The sequence below is a fragment of the Tursiops truncatus genome, chromosome 5 (genome assembly GCF_011762595.2).
Source record: "Tursiops truncatus isolate mTurTru1 chromosome 5, mTurTru1.mat.Y, whole genome shotgun sequence".
NCBI classification, from domain to species: Eukaryota; Metazoa; Chordata; class Mammalia; order Artiodactyla; family Delphinidae; genus Tursiops; species Tursiops truncatus.
Window position 1 is genome coordinate 62,148,736 of NC_047038.1, and position 15,978 is coordinate 62,164,713.

At 42.3% G+C, this 15,978-nt stretch overlaps 1 protein-coding gene across 1 annotated transcript in view; it reads right to left on the reverse strand.

Annotated features, from left to right (window-relative positions):
- Positions 1–35: 35 nt before the first annotated feature.
- Positions 36–15,978, reverse strand: part of RELL1 (RELT like 1) — a 62,821-nt gene continuing 46,878 nt past the window's right edge. The window contains exons 6-7 of the mRNA XM_004322066.4: positions 14,225–14,363; positions 36–2,378 (exon numbers count right to left, since the gene is read on the reverse strand). Coding sequence (XP_004322114.2) covers positions 14,228–14,363 — 136 coding nt within the window. The 3' untranslated portion in view covers positions 36–2,378; positions 14,225–14,227. The remainder of the gene's footprint in view (positions 2,379–14,224; positions 14,364–15,978) is intronic.

Consider the following 15,978-nt stretch of genomic DNA (forward strand, 5'->3'; position numbering starts at 1 on the left):
GGCACCAACAATTGGATCATTCAAAAACAACTCACTGTGTTTAACGTTTTTATTTTTAACTCTGCTTTGGTAGTACAAAAGTCATAGAGGTACAAACCAGACAGTTAAAAATACATTTGACACTCGGTGAAAAATTTCCTTTACAAATTTTTACATTGAGGTGGTAGCCAACTCATGTATGACATCAGAAGTTAGTCCCTCATTAGTGTTTTATACAGTAACTTTGTTGTGGGTCTCCAAGCCTTCTAAAGGAGGAAAAACACAAAAGGCCTGTAAACATCTGTTGCTTTGGGAACACTTAAAGATTCTCATTAGGTAATATAAACCAGTAAAAAGCATACATGTTGAAAATACTGAATGCTTAACTTTTGGCATATTTGGAAGCCAGTCAGACAACAACTGCTCAAGTATTAGAAAATAGTTAAAACGTACTCTTGGTATAAATACAATTTAAATATTTTGAGTATCCTCTTGCCTGTTGTATTGCTATTAAAAAAAAAAAGCGATCTGACCTGAATAAAATTATAAAATAATTAAAGCTGAAGAATATCTTACACTTTATCCCTCACCATTCCGGGGGCATAATATTTTTAAGACAAAAAAATGATTCCTCTTTATAAAACTAAAACTATTGGTCTAGACTGCACGCATATTATTTACACTAATACACACCCCCAAAATTCCTATATTGCTACTTTCTGGACCACCGGGAAATTTATTTCCATATTGCCTTCCTCGGGTCTACTGCGTGTATGCACGTACACATGTACAGCTTTTAATTAGTTGTCAGCAAAAATTCACATGAAATTGAACCTACCATTCATTTAAAAGGTTAGACATTTTTAGTCTGGTGCCAGAAAAAGAATGGATACTTTAAAGTACATTTTCGGGCTTCCCTGGTGGCGCAGTGGTTGAGAGTCTGCCTGCCCGATGCAGGGGACACGGGTTCGTGCCCCGGTCCGGGAAGATCCCACGTGCCGCGGAGCGGCTGGGCCCGTGAGCCATGGCCGCTGAGCCTGCGCATCCGGAGCCTGTGCTCTGCAACGGAAGAGGCCACAATTGTAAGAGGCCTGCGTACCGCAAAAAAAAAAAAAAAAAAAAAAAAAAAAAAAAAAAAAAGTACATTTTCATGGGAATCATCTTTTGGGAGTCAAATGAGAATTGTGCTTTCTTTTTGAAATAAAGGAAGTGCCAAGGCACCCTACCAACATGGAGGCAGGTCTTGAAGATTTCCCTGTACCTGGACTCCCCAACCTCTTGGCCCAGACCTCCCATAAATGTACTACTACCTTCACCTCTGGGTTCTTTGAGGTGTTTTGTAAACTGTAAAGCTTTTTTTTTTTTTTTTAAGTGGGGTATTCCACACCTACAGGGGAAAGTAACCCTCAAGAATCCTTTAAATAACAGACACTAGCTACAAGATGGAGAACAGGAAGAACACCAAGGAAAACATACCAGAGGAAGGTGTGGGTCCATCTTGCACCAGAAGTGGAGATTGTCTTGTTTTGTTTTAGCCTTGAGTTGTCAAAACAAGACTTTTTTTTTTAGTGACTTTAAACCATTTCCCCCTTTATTCAATGGCTAAATAAGATTTGCTTAGCTTGAGTTAAAACAAACAAACAAAAAAACAACCAAAACTCTCAATATTTTATAAGTGACCTAGGAGTGGCATGCTGGTAGCAGGTCAGTGCTGATTTCTCGTCTCTGAATCCAAAGTCTAGCATCTGGTTCCCTCTGACTCCATGATCTCTTGGGGGGTCAACTGCCCAGGGTTAGACTATATCTTCAAGGAGGCTTCACCACCAAAGATTCATCTTTTATCTTTTGTAACAGTTAAACTGTAAGGGGATCGTCTTACAACCAGTAGCAAAATGAGATCTAAGGGTTGGGGGAACAGAAGCACAGGCACACAGACATGTGTGTACATACACACACACGCACACACAGACACACACACCCTGAGCATTAGCTCAGACTATACACATACAGTTCACAGACACACACACCCTGAGCATTAGCTCAGACTATACACATATAGTTCCACTGTACATAGTTAGCATACTGGAAAAATTGCAGTGTGTACACCAAGGCCACAGATGGGGGATTGGGAGGGGTGGTGGTTGGGAAGACAAAAACATGAGCTCTTTTCCTCCCTGGAAAGATAATAAATTTTTCATCAGACATTTTTAAACCAAAACTTGTTTCAAAGCAAACTGAATTCTGTATCCAGCATAGCAACAGTATTCCCTTTTAGCTTTCATCCACATGTCTGCAGACTCCACCATAGAAATTGTATAAAAGATAAAAAAATAATTCCCTAGGCAACTTTATATGTCATAAGTTTTCAGTCTCTTAGAACTCTTCAAATAAAGTCACTCCTGCAAGAGAAAATAAAAAAGGTAAAGCTTGGCAAGCATCATATCACATGTTAATCTGGCCTAAATATTTAAGAACACAGAGGAATTGTAATCCATCCTCACCCCGTCCCACCCCATCCCACTGCATTCCTTCCCCCACTACACATTTCTTCTTTGAAATCAGTCTAAGGAAATTTAAGCACGAAAATTTCCAAAGGACCTCTTTATTGAGGTTTTATAAACCAAGAAAGAACAGAACTTGAGAACCACAGTAGGCTGACGGCATCAGTCTGGTTTAATACAAGTTTCTGGGGTGACTGGTGGGCATTCTCCCTGTGAGTCCTTTAGCACTTGTTCTCAGGAACCTGTTCCTTAACTCTTCAGCTACATTCTGTCAAGTAATGAGCAACAGGGTGAACGTGGTCAGTCACAAGGAAGCCTGTACGTGTCAGGTAACGTGACTTTCCCAGGCCACACCAAGTTGAGTTAACTCTGCATTTCCATTGAGCACAGGGTGCAGCTTGGCTGGGACTTCACTGGGCAAGTAAGAACACAATGACAAAATGCTCAGTCTTCAGTCTTCATTGTACCTTCGAAGGCTCTGTATTATATTTCTAAGTTCTTCTAACAAGTGGCCCATGTCAACATCTGTGTTTACATTACAAATGAAGCCCCCTATAAACCTGCAAAATAATTTTTTATTTTTCCAAGTTTTGTGTTTGTTTTTTGTTTTTTTACAGTGGTCTCATCTACGTGACCGTTATGTACCCCTTTACTTTCCTGTTTTGAAGACCCAGGATAGGATTAAAATTCCACACTTGACTGTGTATTGAAATATACAATGCAGGCAAACCTACACAAGGTTAAGGAACAAAACATTCTCTTGTCTCCCCAAACTGTGTTTCCTATAAATGCTAAACAAAAACAGAGATGAAACCAGCTTACAGAAATATGAAGAAACAGCAAAAAGTCAATAGGTTGTCTTCACTGAAGTATTACTTTGTACTTATTTTATAGCTCATCCTTCACATGTAGCCTAATATTATCCATATTATCCTTTTCTGTCACTATGTCATTTATAATAATCATAGTGTGTGTGTGTGTGTGTGTGTGTGTGTGTGTATATATATATATATATATATATATATATATACGTGAAGGAGAGAGAGACAGAGAGGGATCTCCCAAACTAAATGGGTTGGGGAAAGGACCCTTACCCCCTTAGCTGAAAAGGAAATAAAGCATTGTCCTCGAAAACAGCAAGAACCAAGTTCTTAATTATAAATGAATAAGTAATTCCCTGCTCTGCATTGCTACAACCGAGCATGGCTAAACTACAGATTTGTACAAGAAAACTGAACAAAGTCAAGTCTGGGAATACTGTCATTTGAGAGTCGATTCATGTGGAAGACACTAGCACGGAAAAAAGTAGAAAAGCCAGAGATGGAAAAATAGAAAAATTGTCCTAAGAGAAAAAAAAAAAAAGCTAAAAGATAGGAGAGAATTTTCCCAGTAAAACTTCAAACTAGGCCATTATCTAGAAAAAAGGTGTTCAACTACTTTTATGTCTCCTCTTTTTATCAGCGGCTCCCTTAGACCTGGACTGTTTTGCATCAAGGAAAACAAGAAGGTCAAGAGCAAGGGATGTCAGAATGAAATGTTTCATCACAGTAAGAATGTTCATTCCAACATAGTAGAACTTCCCATTTAGAGTTCTTTGCACAGGTTTGACCAACTTTAAGGAGTGGGCATGTAAGACCAAGGCTGGGCTACGAAGGAGGGGTCTGGAGCCTGTGGCCTGTCCCCAGACGCAGACCCCTGTGACTAGCTGTTGAGCCTTGGCCTCTCTGCAGCATCCCACGTAGGGCTGTTGGGGGTTTTACATAAGATGATATATGTACAATGCTTAATACAGGGCCAAGCAGTCAGCACCCTCCTAAAAGTTAGCTATCGTGACCATTAACAGCATCCCAGCACAGCGGCTCTCTTCCACAATAGCCTTCTGCAGCTGGTTAAAACTGTACTGCACACAATATCTTTGAAAGAGAATATGAGAAATACAAAATGCTACCTAAAAGTCTTCACTACTAATACGAGAAACAAGGCAGAAAAAAGGAAAGTTAACCTTTTCAGGCTCTATTGAAAACTACCCAGCACTGATTCACAGTTCTGGGCTCTCTGTCTTCACACACACTTAACAAAAGGGAAGCTTTGACCAGCACAGCAGCTCTCAATTTCCAGATAAATACCTGTCTTATCTGAGTGATAATCTAGAGGAAAGAAGATACCACATTTTGCACAGCTTGTAAATTTCCAACTGCAGCTTATTTCTGGGACTGTGTCATGGTGCATTTGACAATGTTAAATTTCTTCTCATTTCATTCTACAGCTGTGAATATGACCGTATTGATAAACAAACACATACTTTAAAATAGTATTTCTTTACCACAACACATTAATATTAAAAGGTGCCTCCTCTACAGGCACACAGCAGTCAGAAACTAGGAGCAGGCTGGCATGAACGCTAGGGAAGGCTAGCAGCGCGGACCAGAGGGAGAGAAAACACTCCACCCACCTGTTGTTCTCAGGTCACATCACCAGGGGACCCCACCATATTTAACAAGACTGATCTATCTTTTCTGAGTGGGATAGGGTGGGGAAATTTGGTGATTACCATCTTACACAAGTGAGTGCTCAAGCTGGGAGAAATGAAGCAAAACTTCTTTACATTGAAAAGACGATTCAGAAATCCCAAGTGTGACCACGTCCATCATATAACAAGACTGATGGAGAGAAATTAAGAACCTCAGAAAAAATTTATCTGGAAAGAAAAGGTCATCTTTTTCTCTAGACTTTATTGCTTTTTATTGCTTTTTTTTAATTGCTTTTTATTGCTTTTTCTCTAGACTTTATTGCTAATTAGATAAAGCTAGAATTCCATTATGGTGTTAAGTTTCCACAGGAGCCACCACAGAGCTTTGATTAGGACGCATATGTGCCTTGTTAAAAAAGGATTCTCTAGAAAAAAGGATCTGGTCCCTTTAAAAATGAGAACCATGTCTTAAGAAACTAGAAGCCTAAACAGATTAACGGACAGTGAACACTAAGACCTCAAAGGACAGGGGATTAAGGAAGGAAGGCTATCTGATTAATAACAATAGTGGCTGACATTTACGGAGTGCTTTCTCTGCACCAGGCACTGCAGTGCTAAGCGGGCCAGATTCAGTAACTCAATCTTTTCAAGGACTCCATGAGTCAACGACGATTCTCATTTTCCTAAGTAGACACTGAGGCTTGCAGGTTCAATAGCTTGCCCAAGGCCACACCATTAATAATAAGAAAGCAGTGATTCCAGCCCAGGCAGATCACCTGGAAGCCACAGTCGCCGCCACACCAGTCACGCGGAGATATCCACCGAGCCATGAGGTCTGCGGCTGTCCTCTGCTCTTTCCTGAATAACGCCGATGGGAAAGTGTGCGCTCCTTGTAGTTTTGAATTTTCTCACATGAGATTTAGATCTTACTGGGAAGTCTGAAGGTTGCTCTTTCCTGAGTTATAGCTTCACAACAATTTAAATGTGTTCATATATTTAGCAATAATGGGCTTCCCAAGTGACAATAGCTGAACGTTTGTGATTTACCAACCCTTGGGATGGTGAGAATCAGAGCACTTTATTCCAAGTAAAATGTAATTGACATCAAAAGTTATTCTGTATCTGGAAACACAAGGGTTCTCCTGGGAAGGATTTAAATGCAATTCGGCAGTTCCCTCGTAGTCTCAATAAACCTCTGATTCAACGTCTACGCTAGCTACAGGTAGAATAATTTAAGACTCTGAATGGTCCCACCTCTTTCTAATAAGGAAAACAAAACAAGTTAAACGTTGCCTCCTGACTGCCTTGTGAGCAAGTCCAGCTACCTGCATTTAGTAAGCCTCTACCCTAGTGTCAAACAAAACTACAGCATCTTATAGGTTATGTCTAACCTGCTTCTCTGAGCCTCAGGAAAATTAAGAAACATCAAAAACCATTAATTTTTCACACTTTTATTTGCTAAGTGTTTAAATAGGTCTCACCTGACATAATATTATGATAATAACATCAAGTATTTGGCTATTTAGCACTTGCTAAGCACCAAAGAACAACATCCCTATGAGGTAGGTGGTATTTTAAACCCACTTTACAGATGGAGAAGTTGAGGCATCAGAGACTAAGGAACTTGCCCAAGATTACACAGCTAAAAAGTGCCCGGCCAGGACTTGGGCACAAGGAGTCTGGTTCCAGAACCTATACTGTGGAGCTATAGCATCGTACATCCTTGCAGAAAATAGACAGCTTACAGAAAACAGGGACTACTATTTCCTTAGCTATTTAATGTTAGTAGATTCAAAGTCTCGAGTTACAAATGAAGAAAAAGAAAAATCCTGATTATAACTGTTAATTCCCTCTTCTATCTCGTTCTGGGCCAAAATGTCTCCAAAGGCATTTCGCTTTCTGCCTCCCTCGAGCCCCTTAGGTCTGCCTTTTCGTCCTCCGAAGTCTCCGTGAGCCTCCAGTGCTGCAGTCTCCGCGGCAAAAAGGGAGATGTTACAGCCCTCTTTCCTAAGCCTTGTCAGAGGGCTGGCAGGGCCACCGGGGAGGACAGATAAGCTCCCTGAGGGGTCACCTTCTGGTCAGCACTAGGGAGGTGCCCTGGAGCAGACCCTGCCGAGGGAGATAACTGAGGAGAGGAGACAGCTTTGGTGGCAACTCAAAACAAAACAAAACAAAACCCTCTGGGCCCTCATGTTAGCTAAATTCTGGGAATACTCACAAATACGTTTCAGTCTCTTCTGTACACAGAACAAGGCTGTGGAAGAATAACTCAGAACATCAGTGTTGATGACAGCAAAATATGTTTTTAGGTCCACCCGAAACTCTCAGATTATGTCTGTAAATGTTTCGGGGCTATTCCCAACAACAAAGAACAAAAAGGACACACAGCATTTTAAACGTATCCAGCATTTTCACTCCTCATGGCTCAATCAATGTGGGAGCATAAAAAATAGTCCACAGACCTTATCAGTCATCAATTTCAATAAAAAGCAAGGTGCAGACAAGTATCTAAGCTCTCATTCATGGAAGGGCAAAGGAGGGGGCTGTAGACACGTATATATGTTGTTTAAGTAAGTATGTGCATAGAATAATCCTGAAAGGATATAGAGGACACGGACAACCGTGGTCCCCTGTTGGGAAGGGGACTGAGAGATGACATGTGTGTGGTGGGTAGAAGGGGCGTAGACAGGGTGAAGACATTTTTTTTTTCATCCTGCAGCCTTTTATGGTGCTTAAATATTGTATCGTGTTCATGCCTTATTTTTCCATTTTAAAAATGATTCAATTTCAAACACTTGCAATATCCAGGACCTCAGAGACAGTGAAAGGACTGAACTATCAGGAAGCCCAAGTCCAGGCTCTGGAATAAACCATCCGCATGACCTTGAACAACGTACATAATGTCCTAGGGCCTCCTTACTCTAAAACTAGGGGACCAAGGGGGCATGGGGAGAAAAATCACTACGAAAACTAGAACAGAAGCTCCATGAAAGCATGGCCCTTGTCTGTCCCTTTTCCACACTGCTGCATCCCTAAGGTCTGGCACAAAGTAGGGGCCCAACAAATACTTTTAAAAGACGTTAATTGTACTTGAGTTGACCTGAACTAGCCATCACAGCTCCTCTGAGATCTCGAAGTCTATAATCTTAGTCGACTTGTTAGAAAACAGAATAGCTCACAAACCTGGACTGATCCAGGCGCAGCTCTAACAGCCAAAAGACATCAGATTTCTTCCCACCTAAGCCCTCTCCCTCCCCAGCCCAGGGATCTGGGAAAACGTCATCCTTCTGAGCCTGGCTCTTCCACTGTAAACTGGAGAGATGAGATGAGATGATCACCCATGATCCATCAGGTTGCATTTAAATTTCTGTCCCCCACTCAGCTCTTCTCATCTGCCTGGTTCTACTGCCTACGCTTTGCACAGACAGTGAATGGTCAAGGACAGGCATTAACTTCCCTCCACTTCCATATTTAAGATGGACTCAATGGGACTGGTCTTCCATGTAAGAACAACACAAGTATCAAAGTACTGCTTTTACTCTTTAGAAATGTATTCAGCCATTTCTAAATCAAGCCAGGTGGTCCCATCCATGCCTATTTGAGGTGCAGCTTCTGTTTATAAAGGCCAATGAATCCCATTAAGGGGCTTCCATCAAATTTGTGATCCTTTTTCTTAAAATATATATATATGTGTGTTTTGCCCTGAAAAAAATATAAGCTATGGAGAAAAATTAACTCGTGATACCTACAGTTTCTCACCATCCTCTCCTTCCATGGAGAGTTAACAAAAGAACGAGCCATGCAGAGGACTGCGAATAAAGCAACACATCATCAGGGGAGGCCCCCACCGGACCATCACTGCACTGCCTGTCACCAGAGTTCAAAAGCAAAAAGGAGAAAAGCTTGCCTTTCCTCACTGTTAGAGGAGGAAATGAAAAGGCCCCGAAGATCTGGAGAGCTGACCTTGTGCCCGGCAGTGGTCCTGAGGAGGGAGGGAGGGTGATCCATGAGTCTTGGCAAAAAGGAGACTTTTATCCCAGAGCAAAGCCCCAGCCCAGCAGTAGCACGGTGAGGTGAAGAAAATTCAGTCCACACTAGCTCTTAATATAACCCCTCCTCTGATCTGTATAATAAAAAGAACTTAAGTTGCAACACTTTTCAATTGCCTTGTTACTAATTCTGATTCCACTTCCAGTAAGAGGGGCATGTTATTTCTAAGGCCCTCTTAACACACACAAGAAAATGGCCCAAATTCCTAAGGGACTTGCCAAATATCTATTTCTGAGATGTCATCAGACTCCAAAGCTCTAATGTTCTTAAGAAGGAAAAAGTGAGTTACAGTATCTAAAAGTGATGCTTGAGGAATGGGCTAATAACTAACTAGGACCCCTGAGAATGGGATGGAAATTATTGAGAGTAGTGAATAGTGAGTTAGTGAATACTAACTCTGTGCCAAAGCCTGATTTAAGAACTGTACACATGTATTATGTCATTTACATCCACCACTACACCCTACACCACTTTAAAGATGAAGAACCTGAGGCTTGGAGAGGTTAAGTAACTTGCTGAAAACAACCGGTAGTTAGTGGCACAGTTAAAATTAAACCTAAGCAGTTTAAAACTCAGCTCTTAATCACTAAACTAAATGACCGAAATAAGAATTAATAGAATAGCTTCAATAATAAAACGATTTAAAACAGAGATATCTAATATGATGAATTTCTGTTTTGATAAAAAAATATTTTCTGTAAACTTACCAAATCAACGTTTTCAATAAGATACTACCATAAACTGGAAAGGGGGGTAGATACTTCAGAAACATGTGCGAGAGAATGCTTACGATGGCATCATTTTTAAAAAGCAAAAGCCCAATGATAATGAAGACAAGGCAGTGGCATTTGGAGGCTGAAAGCAATTTGATTTATTTAACTTTGAAGAACAAAAGCTTATTCTTCTAAGAAGAAATCAAAACACATTTTCTGTGGAAAAAAGAAACCATTTTAACTGCATTGCCAAAATAAATCAGGCAGAGTGCAAGTCAGATCTAGCTACAAAAAAGAACTCAGGCAAAGGAAACAGGGGGGAAATAATAAAAGGGGGAAGAAATGCCAAACAGCAGATTTTGTTTTTTAAAAAGAGAAGGAGAAAGAGAGAGAAATCCTAAGTCTAGTTGGTGGTATCAGCCACTGAATTTTCTTTTTTTTAAAGAAGGAAACCTAACCAATGAGTAGATATGCATTTGCATTTGAATATTTGAATCAGTTCTATATTAAAACAAGGCATTCCAGTAAAATAGCTTGGCCAAAAATTCAAATTTAAACAAAAATATTTTTCAGGAAAAAAACACAACTCTAAAACCTGTATTAGACAGCACAAAAGGTATATAACACTCCCGTCTTATTGTATTAGTTACATCCCAGTGCAGATCTTCCTATTCAGCTCAGAACCAGAGATCTTCTGGGCCTAGAAGGAAAAACTTCAGGATCTCTCTTGTTGGAAAATCAAGTCACATTAAATCGCCCAAACATACTTTTTCGGAGGATGAGAAATATTAAGAAACCAAGCAAGAAAAATTTTCGTAAGTACATACATAGTTTTGAGTGTCAGTGATTAGTCCTTTCCCTCCTTTCGCAGAGTCCATTCTCTGTTGGGCTCATCAGACATCATCACTCAGCAGGTCCCAACCTCAGCAGGCTGTAACCACAGGACCTGTTTTTCCTTGGACCCGGCTGAGTGGTGAAGTCTGGGACTCCGGGAGCCAGACTGCCTGGGTTGGGCTCTAAACTCTACCACATTCTTGCTGGTAACTCTAAACAAGTTGCCTCAACTCTCTCTGCTTAAACTGGCACCTACTTATTGCTGTTGTGAGGATTAAATCAGTTAATACATGGAATATGCCTTCTAAAGCATGCCCGGTACATAGTAGATACTCAATACGCAGTACGTCTTATAATTAAATTAGTCCATCGGCATTTGTGACATTATTCTCTCTACTTTTGAGTCTGTTTGACATTTTCCATAATAAAAATTATTTTTTAATTCCAAAATTAATTCCAATTATGTTGAAGGCTCGGAAAACACATCCCCTTTCTGAGGTCACTCGTGCTCGTTGCACCTTTGGACGGCACAGCACCACTTAGAGCCAATGACAGGCCAGATGCTCTCCTGGCACTCGCCTTCAATCGATGGATTTAATATCCTATTTCACATTCAAGGAAACCTGGAGTAAGGGCAGTTAAGGACAATTTCCAAGCGGCGAAGCTATGATGAGAGCCCAGGTCTTCTAATCAAATCCAATGCTCTTTCACAAAATCCCGGTGAGAAGATTGCGTGCTTTGCAGAGAGTATCAAGTTGTAAACCAGTCAGATGTGGTCAGGATTTTCAGATGACTGGATCAAATCCAGATACGGACAGAATTTGGACCAAGAAAACTACCTGAGCAATCCTAATTCTTTTAACCTTCCCAGACCTTGAGTGCCTCCCTCCGGGCACGGCACTTCAGCAAGGCTGGAATCTGGCTGAGCCTAACCCAGGATCACCTTGCGCTTCCTGCCCGAGGGCAAGCAGTGTCTTCTTACCCACCTCTGCTCTGTCTCTCAGCACACTGCCAGGTTGATGACTCATATGCAGAACTGTCATTACAGCTCATGCTTTCTCTTTCTTTGCAGCTAAACTGGCTGGGCCTTCCTCACCTTAGACCTGAATAGCCACATACTTCTCGTCCCAGAAGCCAAGTCCTCGCAACTTCAATCAGAATGTTTCTCTAATTTACCAAAGTCACTCAGGATTCCAATTCTGACATCTAAGGTACCATCTACTCTGTGGGTAATACTTTCTGCAATGATGGAAAATGTCTGTATCTGGCAGACCCCAGTCATCTATGGCTACTGAACACTTGAAATGTGACTAGTGCAATTGCAGAATGAAACTTTTAATTTTAATTAATTTAAATTTAAGTAGCCACAGGTGACTAGTGGCTACCATATTAGACCACCAGGTTCCAGATCATTGGTGGAGATGTTCCTCATTCATGGATCTAGGGCTGCCCCTTCGTGAGCACCCCGGGACGGCAGAAGAGTGCAGCTGGTCTTACAGTCACAGACCTCAGTTCAAATCAGCTCCTCTTTCCAGTCATGTGATCCATAACATGTAATTTACCCTTTCCGTGCACTGGTTTCCTCATCTATAAAGCTGGGGTAATAGTATCCATCCCATTAGGAGATGTTTATAATGGTGACATGCGAGACACATCTCAGTACAACACCCAGAAGACTAGAATACTGAATTGACATTGGCTGCTTTTATGATCATCATCCTCTTCGTTTTCCTAAATTCCTCTGGGTTCCCTTCCCAAGGCACCAGTAACTGGCTGAGAAGCCAAAGACAGACTTTTCTGCTCCATGTCTCGTCTTTAAAGAAAGCCTCTGTTGGGTTCCTCAACTCAGGGGAAGCGGCCAGATCTTCCCAAGGGCGAAATGGCAAGAACCAGTGCTGGAAAGCTATCAGAGCCCCTACGTCTTACAGAATTCAGGAGCACAACTCTTCCAGATGACTTCTGTTTTGGTTTTTTTGTTTTGTTTTTTTGTTTTTGCAGTACGCGGGCCTCTCACTGTTGTGGCCTCTCTCGTTGCGGAGCACAGGCTCCGGAAGCGCAGGCTCAGCGGCCATGGCTCACGGGCGCAGCCACTCCACAGCATGTGGGATCTTCCCAGACCGGGGAACGAACCTGTGTCCCCTGCATCGGCAGGCGGACTCTCAACCACTGCGCCACCAGGGAAGCCCCCAGATGACTTCTGGATCATCCTCAACCCCTCTGAGCCCAGGCAGGTTATCAGAAGCTTCACTCAAAAGCCCCTTCTCCGCCAAACTGGCCACTTAAAATAATCAGTAGCACTAACTGGGCATTTCCTATCTGCCAGGCCCTGGGCTTCCCATGTTATTTCCCTGATATCGCATTGCCATCCCTCAAGGCAAGCAGCATCATTTTTATTTCTCGGTGAGGAAAGTGAGGCATAAAAAAGCCCAAGCACCTTGTCCAGGTCCCAGGGCTAGTGAGTGGGGAACGGGAACCTGAACCAGGCAGCCTGACTCCAAGGCTCAGGTTCAACCTTGCTGTTTCCCTGTACCTTCTAGGACCTGGCTATTCCTCCCCCCCTTACCCCCCCTCCCCCTCCCTTTGGAAGTGGAACCTCTTCTGCCTTAGCATTCAGGCTCTGACCGTTCCATTGGAGACTTTGGAGCTGGTCACTCCTGAGTCCTCACACTCATCCTTTTACATATAATAAGTAACATGAAAGGGATGAATGGGACTCAAGCCAGAACAGAAAGCAAAGAAGATAAAGGCTAAGCCAATATCAAATTATCACAGGCTTTTTTTTTTAAGTAATATCTCCCAAAGTTAAAAGTGCCAAGCCAAGAAGCATTCACGTTTGCTTTTGAATTGCTTCAAAATATTTGGTGGAAGGAGTAATACTTCTACTGGGGGTATTTTAGAACTGTGACACATCAAACAAAACTGGTTTCCAACTCAAAGGAAAAAAGCATTGCTTTGCTTGCTCAAGCCTTTTTCGAATCACAGTTTACCTAGAAATGGCGACAAGATTATATTTCATTTGGCCTGCGTGGTCATTTAAAGGATTTTTAACAGGCCGCCAACATTTAAAAACCTGTTGATTTCACCTGTAGGGGCTTCCCTGGTGGCGCAGTGGTTGGGAGTCCGCCTGACGATGCAGGGGACACGGGTTCGTGCCCCGGTCCGGGAAGATTCCACATGCCGTGGAGCGGCTGGGCCCGTGAGCCATGGCCGCTGAGCCTGCGCGTCCGGAGCCTGTGCTCCGCAACGGGAGAGGCCACAACAGTGAGAGGCCCGCGTACCGCTAAAAAAAAAAGTCTAGATTTCCACCTTTTTTGCCTAAGATCTAGCCACACTAAGTGCTTCCTGCCTTGTGGTAATGCAAACCCTAACAGATGGGTTATGTGATTTCTAGTTTGCTCCAGTCCCCACCACTCCACATTACCCCCTAAGTAATCCTCCCCACTCATTATTATATAGGCCAGGTCCCTGGAGGCACCTGTGTTGATGGGCTCTTCACAAAAAGCTCTGGGCAGACAAGTAATGGTGTTCCGACCCCTACAGCCTTACCAGCTCCAGGAAAGTACTTCTCATTTCCCTGCCAAGTCACTCCCGTATTACCACAGACTCCAGGGAGGCTCTGGGCACCTTCTCTCTGCCATGTACCACCCACCCCCAATGTCGCCACAACTTCAACTTACCTGCTACTCTGTGCCACTTCGCTCTCTCTTCAGGGGTGTCATAGACACCTCCCCATTGACGCTGTCGGTCCCACTAACTGACATTAAACTTCTCCGCTCCTTCTGATTTGACTTGTGTTCCACTTTCGTAACCCTAAACCTGAGTGGAGGAAAGAGGACATGTGACGGGTTTTGCTTTTCCACTGAACAAGAATCATGAATGAAGTAAAAATCATCCACCTGGAGGATCCCAAACAAACTCAGCCAAAAGTTAGGACAGCAATGAAAACCACCATATTCACATACACACAGGACTATATATAAAATAGATAACCAACAAGAACCTACTATATAGTGCAGGGAACTATACTCAGTATTTTGTAACAACCTATAAGGGAAAAGAATCTGAGAAAGAATATATATATATGTATTAATATATACGTATTATATTAATATATATATAGCTGAATCACTGTGCTGTACACCTGAAATTAACACGACATTGTAAATCAACTATACTTCAATAAAAACTTTTTTAAAAGGAAAAGAAGGGCTTCCCTGGTGGCGCAGTGCTTGAGAGTCCGCCTGCCGATGCAGGGGACACGGGTTCATGCCCAGGTCCGGGAAGATCCCACATGCCGCGGAGCGGCTGGGCCCATGAGCCATGGCCGCTGGGCCTGCGCATCCGAGGCCACAACAGTGAGAGGCCCGTGTACCACAAAAAAAAAAAGAAAAGAAAAGAAAAGAAAACCACCATATTCAACAGGAGGAACCGTCCTGCCAAACCTCCCAGCTGATGTTCACTCAACACATCACAGACTCTGCTGCACAGTTTACAGAGCATGGGAAATGCACTAAGAAACACAGGTACTCAAATATGAAACAGCCTCAGAGCTGTGGTTTCTAACAAGGACCTGGGCTTAAACATCAGCTGTTTTAACAACAGAAGGCTGGATAAAAGCCCGACCAGTTTGCAAATCTGATGTTCACTAGGGAACTGTCTTCTCAAATTTCACCCAGCAGAGGGTCTACCTCTCTAAACAGGGCCCCAGACACACGTTTATCAGCATCAGTCGGGTGGCAGAGTTTTTGTGTCTGCATGAGTTTTGTCTGGGTTTTTTTGTTTCTGTTTTTGAAGCAAATTTGGGTTTTCATTAAGGGTTAAGGAATTTAAGAAAGAGATTTTCCTTAAGAATTAAGAGAGAAGTTAAAGAAATGTACTCAGTTGGACTGCTTTTCTCGTCCATCACCATCAAAACCCGAAAATCTTTCACAGCAGTTTCTCTCTAGTCTTGGTCTTCATTTCCCTCAAAACCATCTAAAATAAATTCTCTTTGTTTGTCCAAAATGAGCTCACCCACCAGAAGGAGGAAGCAGACTCTGAAGCAGTGAACGGAGGATCAGGAAAAAAGTTGTCACCACAAACCTATTCGGTCAAACTTTAAGACTCTCTTTAAGCAACACTTGCTGAAAAGCAGCCTGTAATCACTCAGCAGTCATAGTATTTATTCTATCTCCAAGACAGAGAGTTGGATTGGGGGCGTTTAAAAAAGCCATGTTGAATCTGAGTTGAAAGTTTCAGCAGATTTTTTTTTAAAGCAAACAAAATACACTTTGTCCAAACAAGTTACAGGTTCTCACCGCATTCCACATTCATAAGTTCCCATGACTCTGCTCTGAATAAAACAGTGTGGTCATGAGTTGCACTGTTTTGTTATAAGTGGCAAAGAGCCAAGGAGTCTTCTCCTTGTTGCTTGTGCAACACATGATGAAAC